Source organism: Drosophila rhopaloa, unplaced genomic scaffold (genome assembly GCF_018152115.1).
Source record: "Drosophila rhopaloa isolate 14029-0021.01 unplaced genomic scaffold, ASM1815211v1 contig_3, whole genome shotgun sequence".
Lineage (NCBI taxonomy): Eukaryota > Metazoa > Arthropoda > Insecta > Diptera > Drosophilidae > Drosophila > Drosophila rhopaloa.
This window is the reverse complement of record NW_025335123.1, coordinates 13,822,581-13,841,446: the sequence shown is the minus strand read 5'-3', so window position 1 is coordinate 13,841,446 and position 18,866 is coordinate 13,822,581. Positions and strand designations below refer to the sequence as shown.

Genomic DNA, 18,866 nt, shown 5'->3' with positions numbered 1-18,866 from the left:
TTGTTTTTCGGATTGGCTTATTACACCAAATTTTTGAATTTAAAGATTTTTTCTTTTAATTTTCGGAGCTTTGTTTCAGGATATTTTTTGATTGATTTCTATCACTTTTTGCTATTAAAAAATTGTGGATTTTTTCCGATTTTGATAAGAATCTCTTTGACAGTATTGAAATTAAGCCGTGCAAATTTTTTTTATTTTTTGAGGCTCGCTTCAGAATTCAGAGATTTATCATTTAATAAAGGGAAAAAAAAAGAAATAAGGCAACCGGGATTTCTTTGACTGTTTTGGAAAAAAAAACGAGCTAGCTGTATGACCCAGGAATTTCTCATATTTTTAAAAATGCGTATACGCCCCGTGGTGCTTTTGAACCATGCCAGTGGTATACATTTTCAATTAGTGCGAAGTGAGCCTTAGGGAAACAGGAAAAAACTGAATTTAATCCTGCATTGTGCAATGCATTTCCTTGCCTTTCTAACATGGCATTTCAATTAGACAACAGATATTCCGTTTATATTGACGATTGAGAGAAAGGAAATAACAATTTCAAGGAATAGAAACGGCAGGATAAGCTTCATTTAATGTTTTCAAAGTACTGACAGTATTTTGCAATTTGTGATGGTTTTAAAAATCCTGCAACACACTTTACTTTTCCAGCTCTTTAAAATATTAAATGCTGAGTCCATATTCTAATTGATTTTTTGGGAAACTAATGATGATAGTTTGCTTGAAAATGAAAAACGTAACTTTAGTTTTTTGGATGTGGTTTTTATTTAATTAAAATAATAGCTTAAAAACCAATGGAATAAAAGTGGTAAGTTCCTGTTGAGAAGTCAAGGAAGAAAGTCTGAGCAAATGGCATTCGATATGCTGTGAAAAATGCTTTGGTTTTTCACCATTTTTCTTTCGATTGCCAAACTTAGTCGTAAACAATCGACTTGTTATATTAATTTCCTTCTCAACTTGAAGGGAGCGGCTATTATAACTCTATTTATTAAAATCCACACAACGACATCGCAGGCAAAAATGAAATTCATTTTTCACCAAACAAGTGAGAGGAAAATGCGTGCCAGGACATATTAAAATATTAAAATGGTGAGGGAAACCTATGTAAAAGGCAGCGAAACCGAGCTGACAAATGAACGTTAAAAGTGCGCGACAATTTTTTCCTTTTCATGGCGGCCTTTTGAATTTATTATGGCACAAGTGACAACGAAGGGGGCGTGGCCAGCCCACCAATACCCACCAAAATGGAATGGCAAAGTGACAAATTGAGGGGTGTAGGGGTGTTGGGGGGGAGTGGTGTTGGTCGTCCTGGAGGCGACATGTTTTTATGGCTGCCTATTCTTGGGCAATATTCCCAAACAATTATCCCGCTAATAATGCATATTAAAATGTAAATGGCCGAGCAGGTGGGCGTAGGGGGCGTGCCCGAATTCACGGTTAAATTTATGGCCAACAGCAGATGACAAGGCAGTGAATAATAGAAGATATACGGGCCTCCAAACTGAAGGCTCTGATTATTGCCGGTCGTAACTTGGCCCAAATGAATGCCTTGATGGATCCTTATAGCGAATATTGCTGGAATAAAACGAGGCTTGTACAAAATGCAGCACTTTTTCCATTCACTCTTGTATTCATCACATTTTTGGGACTTTAATTTCCAAACACTTATCTTTGAAAATCTTAAGGACACTCCAGATTTCTGTTACAAAAGACTTTTTCGTTGTAAGAATGTTTTGGTTTTCATTAGGCCTTATTTATTATTTTACTAATTTCACTGCTGAAAACTCAAACTGAGCTATTAAATACAATGATTCGAAATCTATGTTTAGTAGTGGTTCATTTTTGTTTCGACCGATTAAAGCTATCCAATTTTGAAGTTAACACAGTTAGTAGCCTTCTTGGAAATACATTTAAGAACGGGCCCAAATCCATGGCCTCGTTCAAGGATATCATTGTATTGGCTGAATTCCCCTAATGGGCCAACTTGCCACCATTTTGGCAACAGTCACGCGCCCCCTTGAACTGACTTTTCAACTCGGATTCGGATTTGCAGGACTCTCCACCTTTTGGCCTCCTCCGGCTGGGCTATAGCATTTCATAAATTTAATTGTCACGTACTCACATGGATCTAAGCGTGGGCTTTTGCTGCTTTTTGGAATGGCATATAATACGTGTTTATAACTCTGAAGCGCGATTTGGGCCATAAACGTGTGCTCCGTGACCTATGTGGCGTATACGTTACTTGTGCCGAGGCTAAATGATTTATTTACTGTATTTATTTAATCTATTTGATGACCCCAGGCCCCTGATCTTTTCCAGAATGGAACTCATACTTTTAGGGGCTCGTTTGTAGGGAAACTTCTTCTATTCGCTGAAGTCTCAATCACTTTATTTATTGTTCATTTTAATTTAATTAAGTCCAGACTCTAAAGCCTATATTATGCATACGAAAATAAAAGCTTTTCATTGAATGTTGACAAATAAAGCAAGAAATCTGTTTCCATCAATTTAAGTATTAATTCTCTTTGTCAATATTTGCCACCATTTTTTATTTCCATTATTTTTTGTTATACATTAATTTGTATTGACCAACAATTTATGCCATTGATGACGACATTATTTGTTTTTTTAAAAGATTTCCACGCAAAATTTATTTCAGCTACCTTTCATCGATTTGTAGGTAAACAAGATTTGTTGGATATTTAAAAAAATACAAATTAAAGATAGCATTAATAATAAATAAATCATTCGAAAATTGAATTTGTAAAAGTAGTACGATCATTATTACTGAGCTGTCACATTTTAAAGTTATTTTAGAAATCACTTGCCATTTTGAATTCTTTAATTTTTCTTTGATAAACAGGAGGTACAAAAATATTACTTTTTTTTGTTTTTTTTATTAGCAAGAAAATTAAAATCGTGGTAAGATGAAAAAAGAACAAGCGTTGTTGTTCACTGCAGCATTTTTTTTTAGCAACTGTATTGCGTTTTTCTTTCTTTTTTTTTTACAAAGCTTTCCTTTTTCTGGGAAAATATGGGGTGTCGTTTCTAAGCAGCAAGTGCTGCACTCGAATGTGACACGCATCAAATCACTTTACTCGAGTGCACACTTAATGTCGCTTCAAATGAGCGCAGTTGAACTCTAATACATACGCTAAGGAAAAACGGATGCGGATGTGTGTGCGGATGTAAATGCGGATGTGGGTGGATTGTGTTGAAAAATTCCATTGCTAAATGCAAGTGAAACATGTCAAGTTTAATGACAGTCACTTACTTACACTACTTAACTATTTTCCAGTCATCAACAGTTTTTGGGTTCAAGGCGGAAAATTATTTACAATTGCCTTTAATGAATAATCAGTAAGCAAAAATTTATTTGTATGTATATAATATTGTATATGTATATAATATTCCGCAATAAATTCCCATCGAATAAATTCAATTGTTATTTTTGCATCCGGATTGACAGAAATCTAATGTAAAACCTTTCAAAGGTGCCAAGTTACATAACATTTTCAAGAATTGCGGTTGCTTTGAGTCTAAAATTTACCTTTGAATATTTATAAAAGGTATTTAAAACACATTTATGCCTGCTGCTCAAATGTGACATGTTTTAGCAAACATTTTAAAACCCTTTGACAGCTTATATGCATTTGACGAATTCTGATAAAATAATTGCATAAAACCAACAAATATTTTTCCTTTGGTTGAGATTTTACATCGTTTGGAGCTTTTGAAAAAGGCATTTTTTCTCTGGTTTTAGTCAAAGGTATAAAGTTCCGTGTGAATCCGTATTTGTGGGTTTTTTGGTTGTATTAAATATGTATGTGATGTAACTTGTTGCTTCCATGACTTCTACTTTTTAGAGAAAATACAAGTGAGCATTAGATTCCCATTTACATTTAATTTAATTAAAATCATGTTTAGTTTGAAAATTCTTTTTTGAACCTATTTTAAATATTATAATATGGAAATATGTTTTCTATTTAATTGATTGTTTTTGAGTTGGTCATTTGGTTCAAAGCCCGATAGCCTTGCTGGCGGATTTGCCCTAATTGGTCGTGAAATCATTGAATAAAATTCAGAAATACTGCCGGATGTCAAGTTAATTCCATCATCATCATTGACGGAGGCAGAGAGTGTATGGCAATAATATTCAACTGATTCCGGCTTTCGCGATTTCGCTTATTTCGGCTTTTTGTAATTAAAATGGACGCCAAACGGCTCTGAGTTTGGGCCAAAAGTTTTGCAATAAAAATCCAGTTAATAAACTTTGCATTCCTGCTCGCGCATACAGATACAGATACAGATACCATATAAGAGAACTGATAAATAATGTTAAGAAATGTTATGTATTTCATCCGCTTGCTTTCTGCCTGTTTTTGGGGATTTTAATTAAATCGTTTGCGAGCGCCGAAAAAAGCAAAAAAAAAAAGGAAAGGAAATAAAGTAAAATGAAAACCGAATTGAAAGTTTATGTCAGCGAAAAATGGCGGCTCTATCTGTCTGTGTGTGTGTGTGTGTGTGTGTGACGTTGTGTGTGTATTAGTACGAATGTGTGAGTGCGCAACCCGACGTCAAATATGTTTGAACAACTTTATTATGCAAAATGCCAAACATTCTCCAACTTGTAGACGTGGCGCTCTCGCCTCTCTTTCCCCCTTTCTCCGCTTTCTCTGCTTTCACCGTGTCTGTGTGTGTGTGTGTTTGTGGGTGAGTAGATTGCTGTGCGCGCAAATCTCATTTGAATTATAATGATGACGCCACGCACACACACACACACACGGGACAACAAAAACAAAAAAAAAGCAGAACTTTGTGCCATAGAAGGGTTTCTTGCTTATTCGAATGGGATATATCCCATTTTATTTCGGAGTATGACATCGCTCAAGTTCTCCTTACAAGTTGAAACGTTTATGCTTTTATTTCAATGACATATTTTTTTTTACACATTTTTTTAATTAATTCAATTTTAAAACGCATATTTTATTTTCATATTGCACAACTCTGATAAGAATTGGGATATTTAAGATTAAATGGCAGCACTGTTTTAATAAATATGAATTTAAATGTAGACATTTATGGCAATAAAATCGTGGTATACGCGAAACTTAATAAATATATTTTCATAAAATCAATTTCTCTTTAGTTTTTGTATTTCTTTAATAAATAAAATTAAATATTTATATTCCAAAAATGTAAATAAAATTTAAGAATGTGATATAGATTGATGATCTTGCTTTTTAAATGTTGTAAAAGTAATGTAAATTATAAAGTTAAAAGTGGCAATGAAATTTTGGTATGCCTTAAATTGAATATAAATATTTTTACGAAATATATTTAGTTTAAATTTATTTAAATTGAATACCAATGCCTAGCAGGTACTATGTGATGCCATTCACAGCTATGTTTTTTCATAAGTAATTGAAATGAATACTTTAAGTGAATACTTTGGCATAATGCCCTCGTAGCTGATTTCCCAGGGTATCTGCTGGACTACTGCGCTCAGCCCTGTCCCGATCCGGCCATAATACCCGTGAAATGTGCCCATCGCCCACCGTATTTTCCGTACATTTCGTACATTTCGCATATGTGTAAAGTGTATGATGTACATACCTGAGCAAGCTTGCGGTGGCAGCGGGAATATCAGCGTCGTGGAACTTTTGCGCCTGGCCACCGCGCAGCCCAAGGATTGCGGCTTGAAGCTCCGCAGCTGCTGCATGAAATCGGAGCACTCCATTAGGGCCACGTCCGCGAAATGCAGGTCGCACAGGATCTGGTTCTGCAGGATGTAAGAAGGAACGAAAAAAATACAAAAAATAAAAAAAATTAGAGAGGGATTTTCACTGGATTCCTGCCTGGATTCATCGTAAATGATTTATTCGGGCTCCACTTTTTTCTGTTCTGACGGCTCATTTGTAATTTTGATTAAGCCACTTGCCGTGCATCCGTCATCCGTAATGAGTTCGCCTTTTTGGGCCGAATGCATTTCAGATGAATTGACGAATAAATATGCCTCCTGAATTGGAAATCATTTCTGCATTTTTCGTGACATTATATACAGTATATATTTTAAAATTGAATATAAATATTGAAGACTAGACACTCTGACAGCTTGCTTAATTTTTGTTTTGTATGTTAAAGAGTTCTTTAAGACCTTCCTACATGGGATTCAACATCACTCAGTGTTTATTTATTTATGTGAATCACAATGACACAAAAATTTTCAAAAGCTTCTTTGTTCTTCAATTAATTTTGGATGAGACCCTTTGCCAAGTGCGTGAGAAAATAAAATAAATAAGTAATAATGATAAGGAAATGGAAAATGATAGAATTTTTCGCAAAGTAAAATTTTAGTATGACTGAGAATAGCCAACAAAAATGTAGCTTTAATCTGTTCAACATTTTGAAAAATTACCTTTTACAAAAATATTAAAACATTGTTGTCACCCATAGATTAAGTTCAGAAGGCATTCTCTTAAAAATAAACTACATGATAAGTTAATCAGTTAGTTAATTAGTTAGTTAAGTTATTAATTTAAAGCCTACTCATTTATCGAAAGAAATAATGCATATTACTTAGAGGGTTTTTATATTCTATAGTTTAGAATTTAGGTAACAATAGTTTAGTTAATATACTACAAGTTTATCAAGCCTTTAAATACAGATCGCGAATTGTGGTATTATTTTTCGGGGGATGCGATGTTGAGTCTACTTATTTAGTTATTTATTCCCAGCTGGAACTGCACTCACCTTGAATCTCCTAGCCCTTTTCTGGTTGGGCCCAGTCAAGTTCAGACCGCAGGAATTGCAACGCAGGCACTCCTCATGATAGTGATTGTTGTCGTACAGCGGCGATGGTTCTGAAATGCGGAGCAAAAAGAACACACACTTCAGTTGGGCGAATCAATTCATCGGGAAAGAGAAAAGCTGGAAGACAGGAGGATGGAAATCCCGACCAGAAGACCAAAAACCGAACAGTGCCAGTCAGCCAGCTGGCATGCCCATTAATTTGCATAACCATCGGCATATTGTGGGCAAAATGGAAAATGGAAAATGGAACCACCTACTTTACTACACACCACATGCACCAGCTGCCAGCAGTGACTCAATTACAAACGGAAATGAGTTTCTAATACAAGCAAATTGCAAAAGGATAGATATCCTTGCGGAATGGGAAAATTGTTGCTTGTCGGGAGTTGATGAATGGTTGGTAATGTTGCTACCCATGCCACATACTATACCAATACCCTGTACCCCATACCCCATACCCTATACTCTATGGCCGAGTTTAAGCCAACTTTGGAGGCAATCATAATCCATCTGGACCCAGCTGAGAAAAAACTTATCTTAAGCCACATCTTCAGCAGTGAGAGTGCTGAAAAATGGTCTTGGCTTGCAAGAAATTGTTACTTTTATTTTGCTTAAATTTGGTTTTCTTGCTTAATGAAAAGTATTGGAAATTTAACTTTAGAGAGGTTCATCTTCAAATGTATATGCTATTATAAAACTGATTAAATGGTTGACAAAAATGCAGAAATTAGGCAGAAGCGAATCATATATAATAACTTAGTTCCCAATTCAGAAATCCCTCTTTGTTTGCCAAGAGTATTTTGTTAGCCGTGTTTCCCCATTTCCAAGCCTTTTTTGCAATGATTTTTTTTTGGGGGGAGCTGGGGGGTTCTACCAAAAAAGGACCTAGCAATCAAGTAGCGGTAATATTGGGCACGTGTGCGTGGCTCACACATCCTTTCGCAGGACTCGCTGTTCGGCACTCAGTTCGCCTCAACACCGGAAATCATAATTAAATGAATTAGGCAAGCGGAAACACATTATGAGCTCAGAGTTGGAGGGGAAAGGGCCAGATCATTGCCATGATCATCATGGTCATCAGCTCAAATTCGAAACTGTCTAAAGCACTTGGTTCCAGGGCAATCATCAAATGTGATTCGCATTTCATTGGCAGTGCAAATAGCTTCGAAATGTGCATGGTTTATTGAATTCGATTCAATGGAATTATGTGGAAGTGTCTTACAAATTCAAATGCTTCACAATATTGCTCCACTGGGCGTATACTTGATATTATGGGCGTATACGTCATATTATGAAATCAGTTATGGTGGGCAAGACACTATTTGTATGGATAATTCACTTATGACTTCGCTGATGTGAATATATATATATATATTTTATTTATTTTACTTTAATATTTTTACAGTATTAAGCTTTTCTTTGTTTTGTTTTCTGATGCTCTATAAGAAAGGCAACAATATCAACCATAAATGCTAACCAAAAATCGAATTAAAATGCCACTGCCAGTGTTCATAATTCCCCACAATTGCTGTTCCGAACTTGAATTACTTTTGGCTCCTTAAATTTTCCCGCTTTCGATACAATTGGTGGGTGGTGGGTGGAGTGGGGGAGAGGGTGGTCAGGAAGGAAGCCCGCCCGCATTCATATCCAGAAAACTGGCCATGCAGTGGATGCCAGGAATTCCTGGCCACTGCCAATGCGGGCCGAAAACTTTACGCATATTTTTGCATTAATGAACCGGGCGAGTCCCTCTGTGGCATTTGCATTTGCATTTCGGCAACCGACTGGAACTGGGGCCCACCTAATTGGTCTGCTGGCCAAGAGCTAAGCTCCCAAAACTAATGCAATGAATGTCGAGATGACCGGCAGCAGGGGAAGGTGGAAGGTGAAAAGTGGAAAGTGGACCTGTGGCAAAAAGCTGGCGATTCATTGCGGCAATCTACAATCTGCAATCTGCAGTCTGGTATCTGGAATCTGGAGTCTGCCGCAAATTGCATTGTCAAGTGCAGAACAAGCGACCGAAATGAGCAACACAAATGGCCAGGATGGGACACTCAAAAGGGCTGTCATTCGGCTGGGTTCAGGTCATGGACATAACTCACCTAGGCTGCACTGCGCGAAAATAGCTACCACTTGTACTTTTATTTATTTGTGGGACCTGCCCAATTATAAAAAAAATGATTGGCGCTTTTTCCTAGTGAAAACATAACGTGTTATATAATTTTAAAGATTTCATAAAACAACTTTGGCTTAACGATTTGATTCCCTGAATATTCTGTAAGTCGATTGAATTAATTTTTTATGATAAAACTGAGTCACAATTGTGGAAAATATTTAATTAAAGTAAAGTTTGAATTTTATTGTCTAAATATAAAAAAAATAATATTAAAATAAATATTTGGAATTGATTATCGTTGCCTTTAAATATGTAATATATAATATATATAATATAACTAAAATGATATAAGAGTAATTTTGTATAACGATAATAAGCAGTATTTCAATAATAATGGTGCTACTTTTTTTTTCGTATTTTAAAATTAGGTCTATATTTTAATGATTATGTATATTTTATATAAATTGCTGGGGACTTTAAATCGCTGGAGTATATAATTAAGCCGAGGAATCCCCAAGATTCTCTCTGTGTACGAGTCAGCACTTCACTTTTTTCCAAGAGAGTCCTCTCCACACGATTCGACCCTCGATTGTTTGAGTTTAATGGTCCATTAAAATGGGAAAAACTATTTACGCTGCTGGCGAATTTTAATCAGAATCGCGCTACAAATTTGACTAATTGAAAGACGACAAAATGGAGGGCCATTACTTGGGGTGGAGCAGCCACCTCATTTCCGATTCTCGTCGGGCTCCTCATATTTTATTGCCCCGCCTTAAGTTGACTTTAGTCGACTTGACTTGGCTTCCTCCTTTTCCCATTTGCCTTTATGACAGCTGCCGCATTGAAAACTTTGCATCTGCACTCTGCAGCTGCCAGGGGGCGGTGGCCACGGCTCTTTTAAGGGGGCGTGGCAGGAAGCGGGTGTATAATATAAATTCATGACTTTGATAAATTACCAACTAATGACCCAAAAGAATGGCAAACTTCTGGGTTTTAGTGCAGAAATCAAGCGTTAACTTTTTGAGATGGCTGGAAAATATATATATATAGGGGCAAGGATAAGGGCAAGGGGTTGGAATTCGGCTTTTATTGTATTCGTATGCCCAGCTTTTCGGGGCCAGTCCAAAACAATGGCTGCCTAATGGCTCGTGACAGGCGCTCTTAGCCAAATCTCACAGCAACGGCCAAAATAATAGCTGTTGGCTCGCAAAAATGATAACAGGATGTGGCATATAAATATTTTCTTTGTTGTTGTTAATATTTTATGGTAAATAAAGACAGAATAATTTAAACAGAACTATAAGGAAATGCCGCTTAAATAAAGTGAATAGCGGTAAAAACTTAAAAAAATTCTTTGCTAATATATATATTTATTTGAATTTTAGTCACTTAAACTTAAATAGTAATTTATAAAATCACCTTTAATTGCATTACACATATATTAGAAGATCAAAAAATTAAAAAAAAATATTTTTATTTAAGTTTTTTCTGAAAATAATGCAAATTATTATTAGTATTACAACCACAGCTGTATCACTCCTCTTTCTAAGAAAAAAGGCGGTGGGCGTGGCAGTTGTGTGACAAAGCCAACAGACTGAGGAACAGAAATTGACTGCGAATGCAATCTGTTTGGGGCAATAGTTGCATCCAAGTAGCTCTCACTGCGGAAAACGGGGGGAAAATGGGAGAAAATGGGGAAAATCCAGACGGAAAGGGGGATGTGCAGGAACTTAATTGAGCGTAAATAATATTGGACTAGGGATAGTAGCACATGAGCAGCCACGGATGCTGCACAGAAACCAGTCAACTTCAGTGCACTTTCATTAAAATTACACAGTGCTGGGGAAATGGCAGGAAAATAGGGGGAAAATGGGGGAAACTGGGTGGAAATTTGCCTGTAGCTGGCTGCACGTTTTCCTCGCCGTTAGTGCAATGCCCCTGGCCGGTTTAACAACCGAGGAAACCCTTCGATGCAACTGTACTAATCAATTTTCCAACTTTTCTTTTACCACGAAATTAATTATGCCACGAAATTCTAAACCGGTTTGAAGTCTAATTAATGGAGAAAAGTAATTTGGTTTTCTAGGGACTTCGCGCGTGGAATAAAGGGCAACTTATTTTTCTATAATTAAATTGTAAACGTAGTTATTGTTGAGTGAGCATAAAACTTAGCCTTGATTCTATAATTTACCCTATACCAAAACTATCCAAAGAATTAAAAACCAAATTCCAAGTAATTGTTCTCTTAAATAACGCAAGTAACTACCATTAACACTCCTTATTTTCTCACGATAATTATTGTAAATACCCATCATTTTCCATAATTACATTACAAAGTTTTCAAAATTGATGACAATTGCGGTCTTTAAGTTAATTTAGTTGCCAGTGAATTGTAAGTTTCTCGGCAACTAAGTGCAAGACAAAACCCCATCGAACTTTCTATAAATCGTTTTACACCCAGAAAGCATATTCTTGGCTTTGGCTTCATGGAATATTTAATATAAAAGGCCTTAATTGTGAAAGTGTATGGGCTTTTACAAAGTCAGCAATTTGGCCATTTGGATACAAATGCATTTAGCCATCGATCTTGACCAATTATTGGCCAGGGACGGCAAAATGTCATTGGCTGCGTGAGAACCGCAACACGCTTTGCATGACAGACATCGGTTTGTCGCATTTTGCTGATTAGTGCAGTGTAATTAAATTGAAGCATATCATTTGCGACCAGTGTTCCCCGGCGGGTCAACGGGGTCACGGGGGTCACGGGGGTCGTACGTGCGTATTTATGGGTCAACAGGGACCAAAAGGACCACCCCCCTTATATTCATATCCACACACGCAATGTGCAAGGACTCACCCTAGGAAAAAAAAATGTATAAAAAAGTGCAGCATTAGCGTGACTTTTTTACGACGCATGCTGCGCGAAATCCGTCAAACAGTTCGCACAATAAATCATCTGCAGATGTCCCACCAGCTTATGGAATCAATAATATTAAGTATACGCCCCGTGTGCGTTGAGCAAAAGTGCATGCATATACCAAACGTTACGTGTGAGCAATTATTTTTGTTTTTTAAATTCCGCGAAAATAACTAGTAATAATATATTTATAGACAATATGCCTTTAAATCATTAATTTTTTAAGAATAATTTTTTTTTAAAAACAAAATAATTTATGTGCTTCATTTTTCTTTATACAACAAAAAAATTTTAAAAGTCCTTAAATCGCGATAATGTTTTTCAAGGTCTAATGCTTAAAAATAAAATTACAATTTTTGCCAATTAAAATCGCTTTATTTTACAGAAGGTACTCAAAGGATTAAATTGTTTTTTCGAGCTTTGATAGTCCCTTTAAAATCTCGGTACCATTATTTTGCCCGTTGCCAAAAAGCCACAAAAATAGGAATACAAATAGGAGACGAAGTATGCAACATAAATTCCAAAGTCGGCACGTAAAATTCTTTTTTGCGGCATCGCCAGGCGCGCATAATGCGGCTTTTAATGGAATTAACGTGCGCAAAAATGTTTCGCTGCCGTCGACTAAATGCTCCGCAGGTCCGCCCACTTTTTAGCCGCCCTCCCCATACTTCCCCCCCCACAAAACATTTTCCCCCAACCAGGGCCACATGTGCCGGGTTGAGAAAGTAGACGACACAAAATGGATTTGGGGCTCAGTGCACACCATGTACGAATGAGTTGTGATTAATTTTTGGGCCTGCCAGGATTGGGCTGGCTGATTTCGAGCACCGCAGATTTGATTTATAAACATGAGCCGCACTTTTCGCACTTGTTGAATGGCCTCCCAACGCCAACGGATAAATGGTGAGATGGTGGGGAAAATGGCATGGCTGGGTAAACTGGGAAAACTGGGAAAACTGTCAACTTGCGTGCCAGGCGATGATAATCGTTAATGGAACGAGTCACACATGTCAACTGGTTCGGAAGTGGCATTGGTTAATCGAAGTTTTCAATGGATTTATGGCTTAAAAATAAGATTTTGAACTGGCTTGAAAGTTGTAATAAGCGTGAGTATTTATTTATAAAGGACTTCATCTTATAATATTTAAATTTATACGAAAACAATACGTATAGAAAGGTAGTTTTTCTTATTGATTTAAAAAAGTGTTGGCAACCACCTTATGAAAAATAAATATAAATATGAAATGAAAAACTCAAAAAGAATACTATTCCAAATCCACCTGGAATTGAAAGTTATGTCCATCATCTTAGATGGACATTGAGGTACAACCTCATTTAGTGATGCTGATCAGAAACAATTATTAATCAGCTACAATTATAATACCCTATTGATAAGTACAACAAATAGATATAAATACCAACCAATTAGATCGACAGTAAGAATCTTTCCCTTCTTTTTCAAAAAATTCCTTTACCCGACTCGAATGAAAATGTTTGCCGAAACTAACTTGCCAGTTCACTTTGTTCCCCGGTCGCAAATTTGTCGGAACTCATAGAATCCCCAGATGCCTTTGGCACAAGTGTCGAACAAGAGATGTGCGAATAAGTCCGCAGACTCGCATGTGTGCGTATATAAACCTTTATCCAAAAAAGCCCGAAAACGAAACCCACTGAAAGTTCGTTGGCTGCCGGGCAATTTACATAAAAACTTTGCTTGCCAAAAGAATACATATTAAAAAGTCGAAAGTGGGGGGCGTATATGTAGATTTTTGAAAGGGAGAGGGTTTGGCTTAAGTAACCCAAAGTGCAACAAAAGTTAATTCAGTTTTGAAATGGTTGTGAGCGTGCAAGTTTCTCGATATAAGACCACACAAAGGGATGTGAGTTGGTTTGCTTGTGAAAATCTTTATGAAAATCGTGGTAGCGAAAAACTTGATCAAAAGTTTTTTTTTTATTTGGAGGTCCAAGGAATTGGTTCGCTCCTTGGTTTCCTCTTCGTTTTCTTTTTTGGCTTTTTCTATCTTTTGTACAAGTAATATTCATGAGTCCTGCGTGTGACTGTCAGCAGCGAAGGTGAGTCCTTTTCAAAGTCCTGGCCATTAGCTGAACACCCCCTCTCCACCGCACAGTCCTCGCTCAATCAATGTCAGCTCTGCACATCCGACATCCTAGCTCTGGTTAAATCACTTGGAGTCTTATTGAGTAAACTGTTTTGTAATTATTTTCATCTGATGCTCGATCTCATCCGTGTCCCCAATTAGCAAAAAGCGACAACATGCTGCGGTCCCATCTCCCAGAATCCCAACACATATATATACATATATATGCTCGCTTTCAGCCAGATTTGCTGACAGTCGTTTCTGGCCGAGAAAGCCCATCGATTTGACTTTTTGCGGTTGACTCGATTCGGTTTTTGGGCTATCGGCTTAGTTGCGCCAAATGGCAGGAAATAAGGAACATTTGCTCACTTGGTTTCAGTGTCAAGGTAATCATTGGGTTTCCCTTTTTCAATCCAAGCTGATAAGTTATAAGTTATTTGTTCTTTTTAAAATGGGGAACTTTTAAAGAGCGAACTGGTAATATAAACCATTTTATTTTAAATCACAATTAAAAGGGAAATAAAAGGGGTTTCTATCGGGTGTATCATTAAAATCTCTTCCAAACAAAATTCTGTTCAAATTTAAATGTATATCATATATCATCCCCAAAAAGTGATAATATATTCTTAATAAATCAAACCACAAAATATTTTATAAATCAATACAAGAGGTACTTTTTAACAAAGAAAGTATACAAGAAAGAGTAACATATATTATAATTTGTAGATCCTACTAATTCATAAGGAATATAGTAAATTCAAATATACAATAATCATATTTAAGCAATGCCTGGTAATTCCGCACAAAGATGTTAACCTTTAAACCATTTTGGAATGCTCAATGAACCAGCTAAGCTTAACTTAAATAATACCCGATCACATTGAATCAGGGAAAGTGTAATGAAATGGAGTAAGTAATCGACCTTAAATACTCGCCGTATTTAAACGATGTGTACGGGCTGTATGCCGACTTATCGTGCCAAGTCGGAAATTAATTAAATTCTAAGCGTCTGGGAGCGACATCAGGGAAATGAAAGCAATAACTTCAAACTTCAGCACCGGCACACCACACAGGGCCAAGAAAGAGATGGGCAGACTGTGCGGAAAAGAGAGGGACATACATTGTAAGCATTGCTGGTTAATGGGTCAGGTGATTTTCTATTGTCCTCGCCGTTGTCCTCTTTCCCGCCGGACTGCATGTTTAATCCAAATTACTAAAATACACACACACACACACACACACAGGCGTCCTTTGTTTGTCCTGTCCATGTGTGGGTGTGTGGGCGTGGCAGAGTGTGCTTGTGGTGGTGGTGGTAACGGTACACCTCCATCTTGTCCAGCCTTGTTTGCTGTATTTTAATGAATCTATGAGTCGACCATTCTGTGAGCGGTGTTAATTGAGCCAAAGTCAAACATTCTGTCTGGCCAACAGCCAACCCATTATCACAAGCCCACCTTTCGCCCAACTTTCACCCACCTTTCACCCACCTTTCACCCAACTACCACCCACCACCCACCCACCTCACCTCAGTTCAATTAGTGCGAAGCAGCATTGAGGCTTTCCCATACTTTTTTTCGCCTTTGCGTGCTTCGAGTTGTGTGTTAATTTGATTTTATGAAAATAGCCGCAAGAAAAGGCGAAGGAAATTGCCGATTTTGTAGGTGAACGGATTATAAGCAGTTAAATTTTTAGTTTTACAGCAAAAACTATGAATAGTAATCGTTAAATAAATTTTCAATATACAAGCCTTAGGTAGTGTTTTTTTTAGTTATTACCTTTGCAAAAGGAGTTAAGGAAAATCCTTAATAAAAGAAAAAGAATAGTCATTCCTATTTTTACACTTTTATGAAAACAACAATGAAATTGCTAAAATCTCGTCACATAAATGCCTTTCAACTAAATTCGGTTGTCAATGAATGGGAATGTGTGGTTTGATTCTAAGCAATTTGTCTCAATATTATTTTTATAAAGTGAAAATAATAATAATTATTGCAGTTTAAAATAATCAATGAAATAGAAAGCATTAAATTGGTTTTAATTTAAGATATTTTAACTGTTACTTTGGAGTCATTACAAAATTATATTTGTTAAAAACGAATTATATGTATTAGTCTTTGATTCAACAACAGATTTTAAATTTTTGAAATGGTTTAAGATCTTGAATTTCAGGGTCGGAGTTTTATAAACGCATGTTTAACCTGAAAACACTAGGGTCTATCATGATAATAAAAATAATAATAAGGCAATAATTGTGAGTATTTGTCAATATAGCCGGTGATAGATGAAAATATAATATTTATTACCAGTTTTGTGACCCACTTGGATGGATTAATAACTTATCCTGGCTGCTGATTGAGCGAGTTCGTGGACGGCCTGACAGTTTGCCCCGAAAAACCGACAATCGAACCCATACCCTAACCCTTAATGGCAGCCAGAGCTTTCCCAGTGGCCAGAGTTTAGCGCAGGACATGGAGCTTTTCTTAGGCGAAGACGATATTGATTTCCTGCGGCATTAGGCTGACTTATAGCCTGTGGCGTCCAGGGGGTTGTAATGCGTACAACGGTGCGTATGATTGACGAAAGGCTCCAGCAGGCGGTGTCGCAATTTGGATACTCCTCGACAACGCACACACACACACACACACAATCGCGTGGAGAAAGTGGCGGAGAAAGCGATGGAATAACAAGGAACAGACGGCGAGGGAACAACAACAATTGACAACCATCTTGTTTGGCAAATAAACGCGAGCCATTACCACGAAACTAAAATGCTGTCTCAATATTATTATTATTATTATTATTATTATCATTTCTATGTCCTTCGCCTCGTTGTCTTCGTCGCTTTATGGGCTCCTTGTTATTTTCGGTTTTCGTTATTTTTTTTCTTTCTTATTTTTTGTTCGCCACTTTTTATGCGACACTCGTGTTTGACTGTCAAATATTTCAACAGCCCGAAAGTGACAGCTGTTAATGGCATTATACATTTGTGCGGTGGCCGGCCACGCCCACTTTTTGGGACTGTTCAGGTGGCGATTGTGAGTCCATCATCTTCGGCAGGTATCCAAGTATTTTATTTGGCCCTATCCCCCATAACAATTTGCATTTTATGGCCGATTTGAAAACTTTCCAGTTGCCAGTTTCGAATCGATTGGCGGGTGGCGGCGGCGTTTGCTAATTCCTTCGATTACGAACTGTTTTATGAGAGGGGCACACGGCCATTAGGTCAGCCCATCAATCAGGGGATCTCAAATAACCCTCCGTCACTAAACTTTTCTTTCGGGGATCCCCCGGGGAAATCGCCCTGGCATATGCAACACTTTTTCGCGAACACAAATACATCTTGTTTTCGACCTTCATCGCGATGACTTTAATTCGACGATAAATCACTCGTGTCCGGACAATCAATTAGGCGCCAAAAATTTCTTTGTGCCATTATTGATGCGTTCATAAGAATAAATTCGAGGAGAAAAGCCGCAGGTCGACCTTGGCGAGAGGTGAGATCTGGGACAGTGCGTTTCGTAGTGTTAAAACTGATTAAGGCAGCTGATTTTTAAACAATGAAATAATTGTGACAACAAAATTTGCAGAACATGATAATAATGTTCATAAAACAAACATTTTATATTCATACTTAAACATGGAATATAAAAGATTTAATAATTTTATCTAACGGTTTTCCCTTTGCACTTATTTACTTTATGGTTTTACAATTATTTTACTCTATACCTTATAGTACAACCGAATTTCAGAATAAGTTGAATATGTTATAAAAAGTGTTTAATCCCCAACCATTTACCTAAAAAAATGTATTGAGTAGAAAGAGGTAATTCAATAATGGAATTAATGAATTTGAGCACGCATAATAAAGTCCCTATTTGAATGTGTTTATTTAAGTTCATATAAAAAACTACTTCCAATTGTAATAAATAAAGCGTTACAAAAATAAAAGCCACTCTGACGCTAATTTTATTTAGTGGTTATTATAATTAAGTTAAAAGTACTGAGCGAGTTCTTTCTACATCATTAGTTTTCTATGTAAAATGGAATTTAATGGTGATTTACTGCTGGGCATTCGAGGGGCATAGTGACGTGGCACTTCCATCGATCCGAATTTGGTAATAAAATTGTCCCCTTTTTTGTCCATAAATTAACATTAATTTCGTGGCACAACAATGACCTCTGAACCGGCTTGTTTGCCCTGCTCCTTCGTGTGTATCGTAAAAACGCAAATAAAAAAAAAAATGAATGCAATCGATAGGCAGTTGAGATACTAATTGGACTACAGTCCGGCAATTGTTCGTGATAATCCTTTTGGGGGGGCGTCCTTTGATGAACTGCGACCTAATGGATTGGATAGTCGTGCATATCGCATTTAAGCGACACATTGGCTTGCCGTTGCAAAACAGACAATGCAACAGCATTTTGAATTTAAACGTGTCCAGGATAATAGCATCCTGGGCAGACAAATGAAATTACTCTGTCTGTTTGGCAATAGCCAACCAAGGACTAATTGCTTAAATTGAATCAAGTGCTTGAACATTTTTACTCCTGCTGAGCTCACACTCAATATTAATTAGTGAGCGAACAAAGGGCAGCAGGACATGCAGCAGCCACTTGCCGTAAATCCTTTCCAGGACATCAATTGGTCTTAATTGGCGAGCATACGGGATCGTAGTTTTCAAAGTGCTTAAGCTGAAGCACTTTGAATGAGATTTTCTGATTCTGACTCGGTTGCCATAAACTAATTAATCAGCAAATAATAGTCTTTTATTTAAACTTGGAATTCTAAAGTTGTATTGTATTTATCCACTGAGGTATATTATTTAATTTCTACGTTGAAATTAGTCGATATAAATAAGCAACAGCAACAAAAAGAACAATATTTTGTGATTATTGGCTGTAGTTGGTATATCATATA

General features: G+C 36.9%; 1 protein-coding gene across 6 annotated transcripts in view; it reads right to left on the bottom strand.

Annotated features, from left to right (window-relative positions):
• The window catches only part of LOC108049020, a 105,277-nt gene that overhangs the window by 32,230 nt on the left and 54,181 nt on the right, over positions 1 to 18,866 (bottom strand). For all 6 annotated transcript variants that reach the window (XM_017130030.2, XM_017130025.2, XM_017130026.2 and 3 more), the window contains 2 exons: positions 6,757 to 6,866; positions 5,620 to 5,785 (listed from right to left, as the gene is read on the bottom strand). In XM_017130030.2, coding sequence (XP_016985519.1) covers positions 5,620 to 5,785; positions 6,757 to 6,866 — 276 coding nt within the window. The remainder of the gene's footprint in view (positions 1 to 5,619; positions 5,786 to 6,756; positions 6,867 to 18,866) is intronic.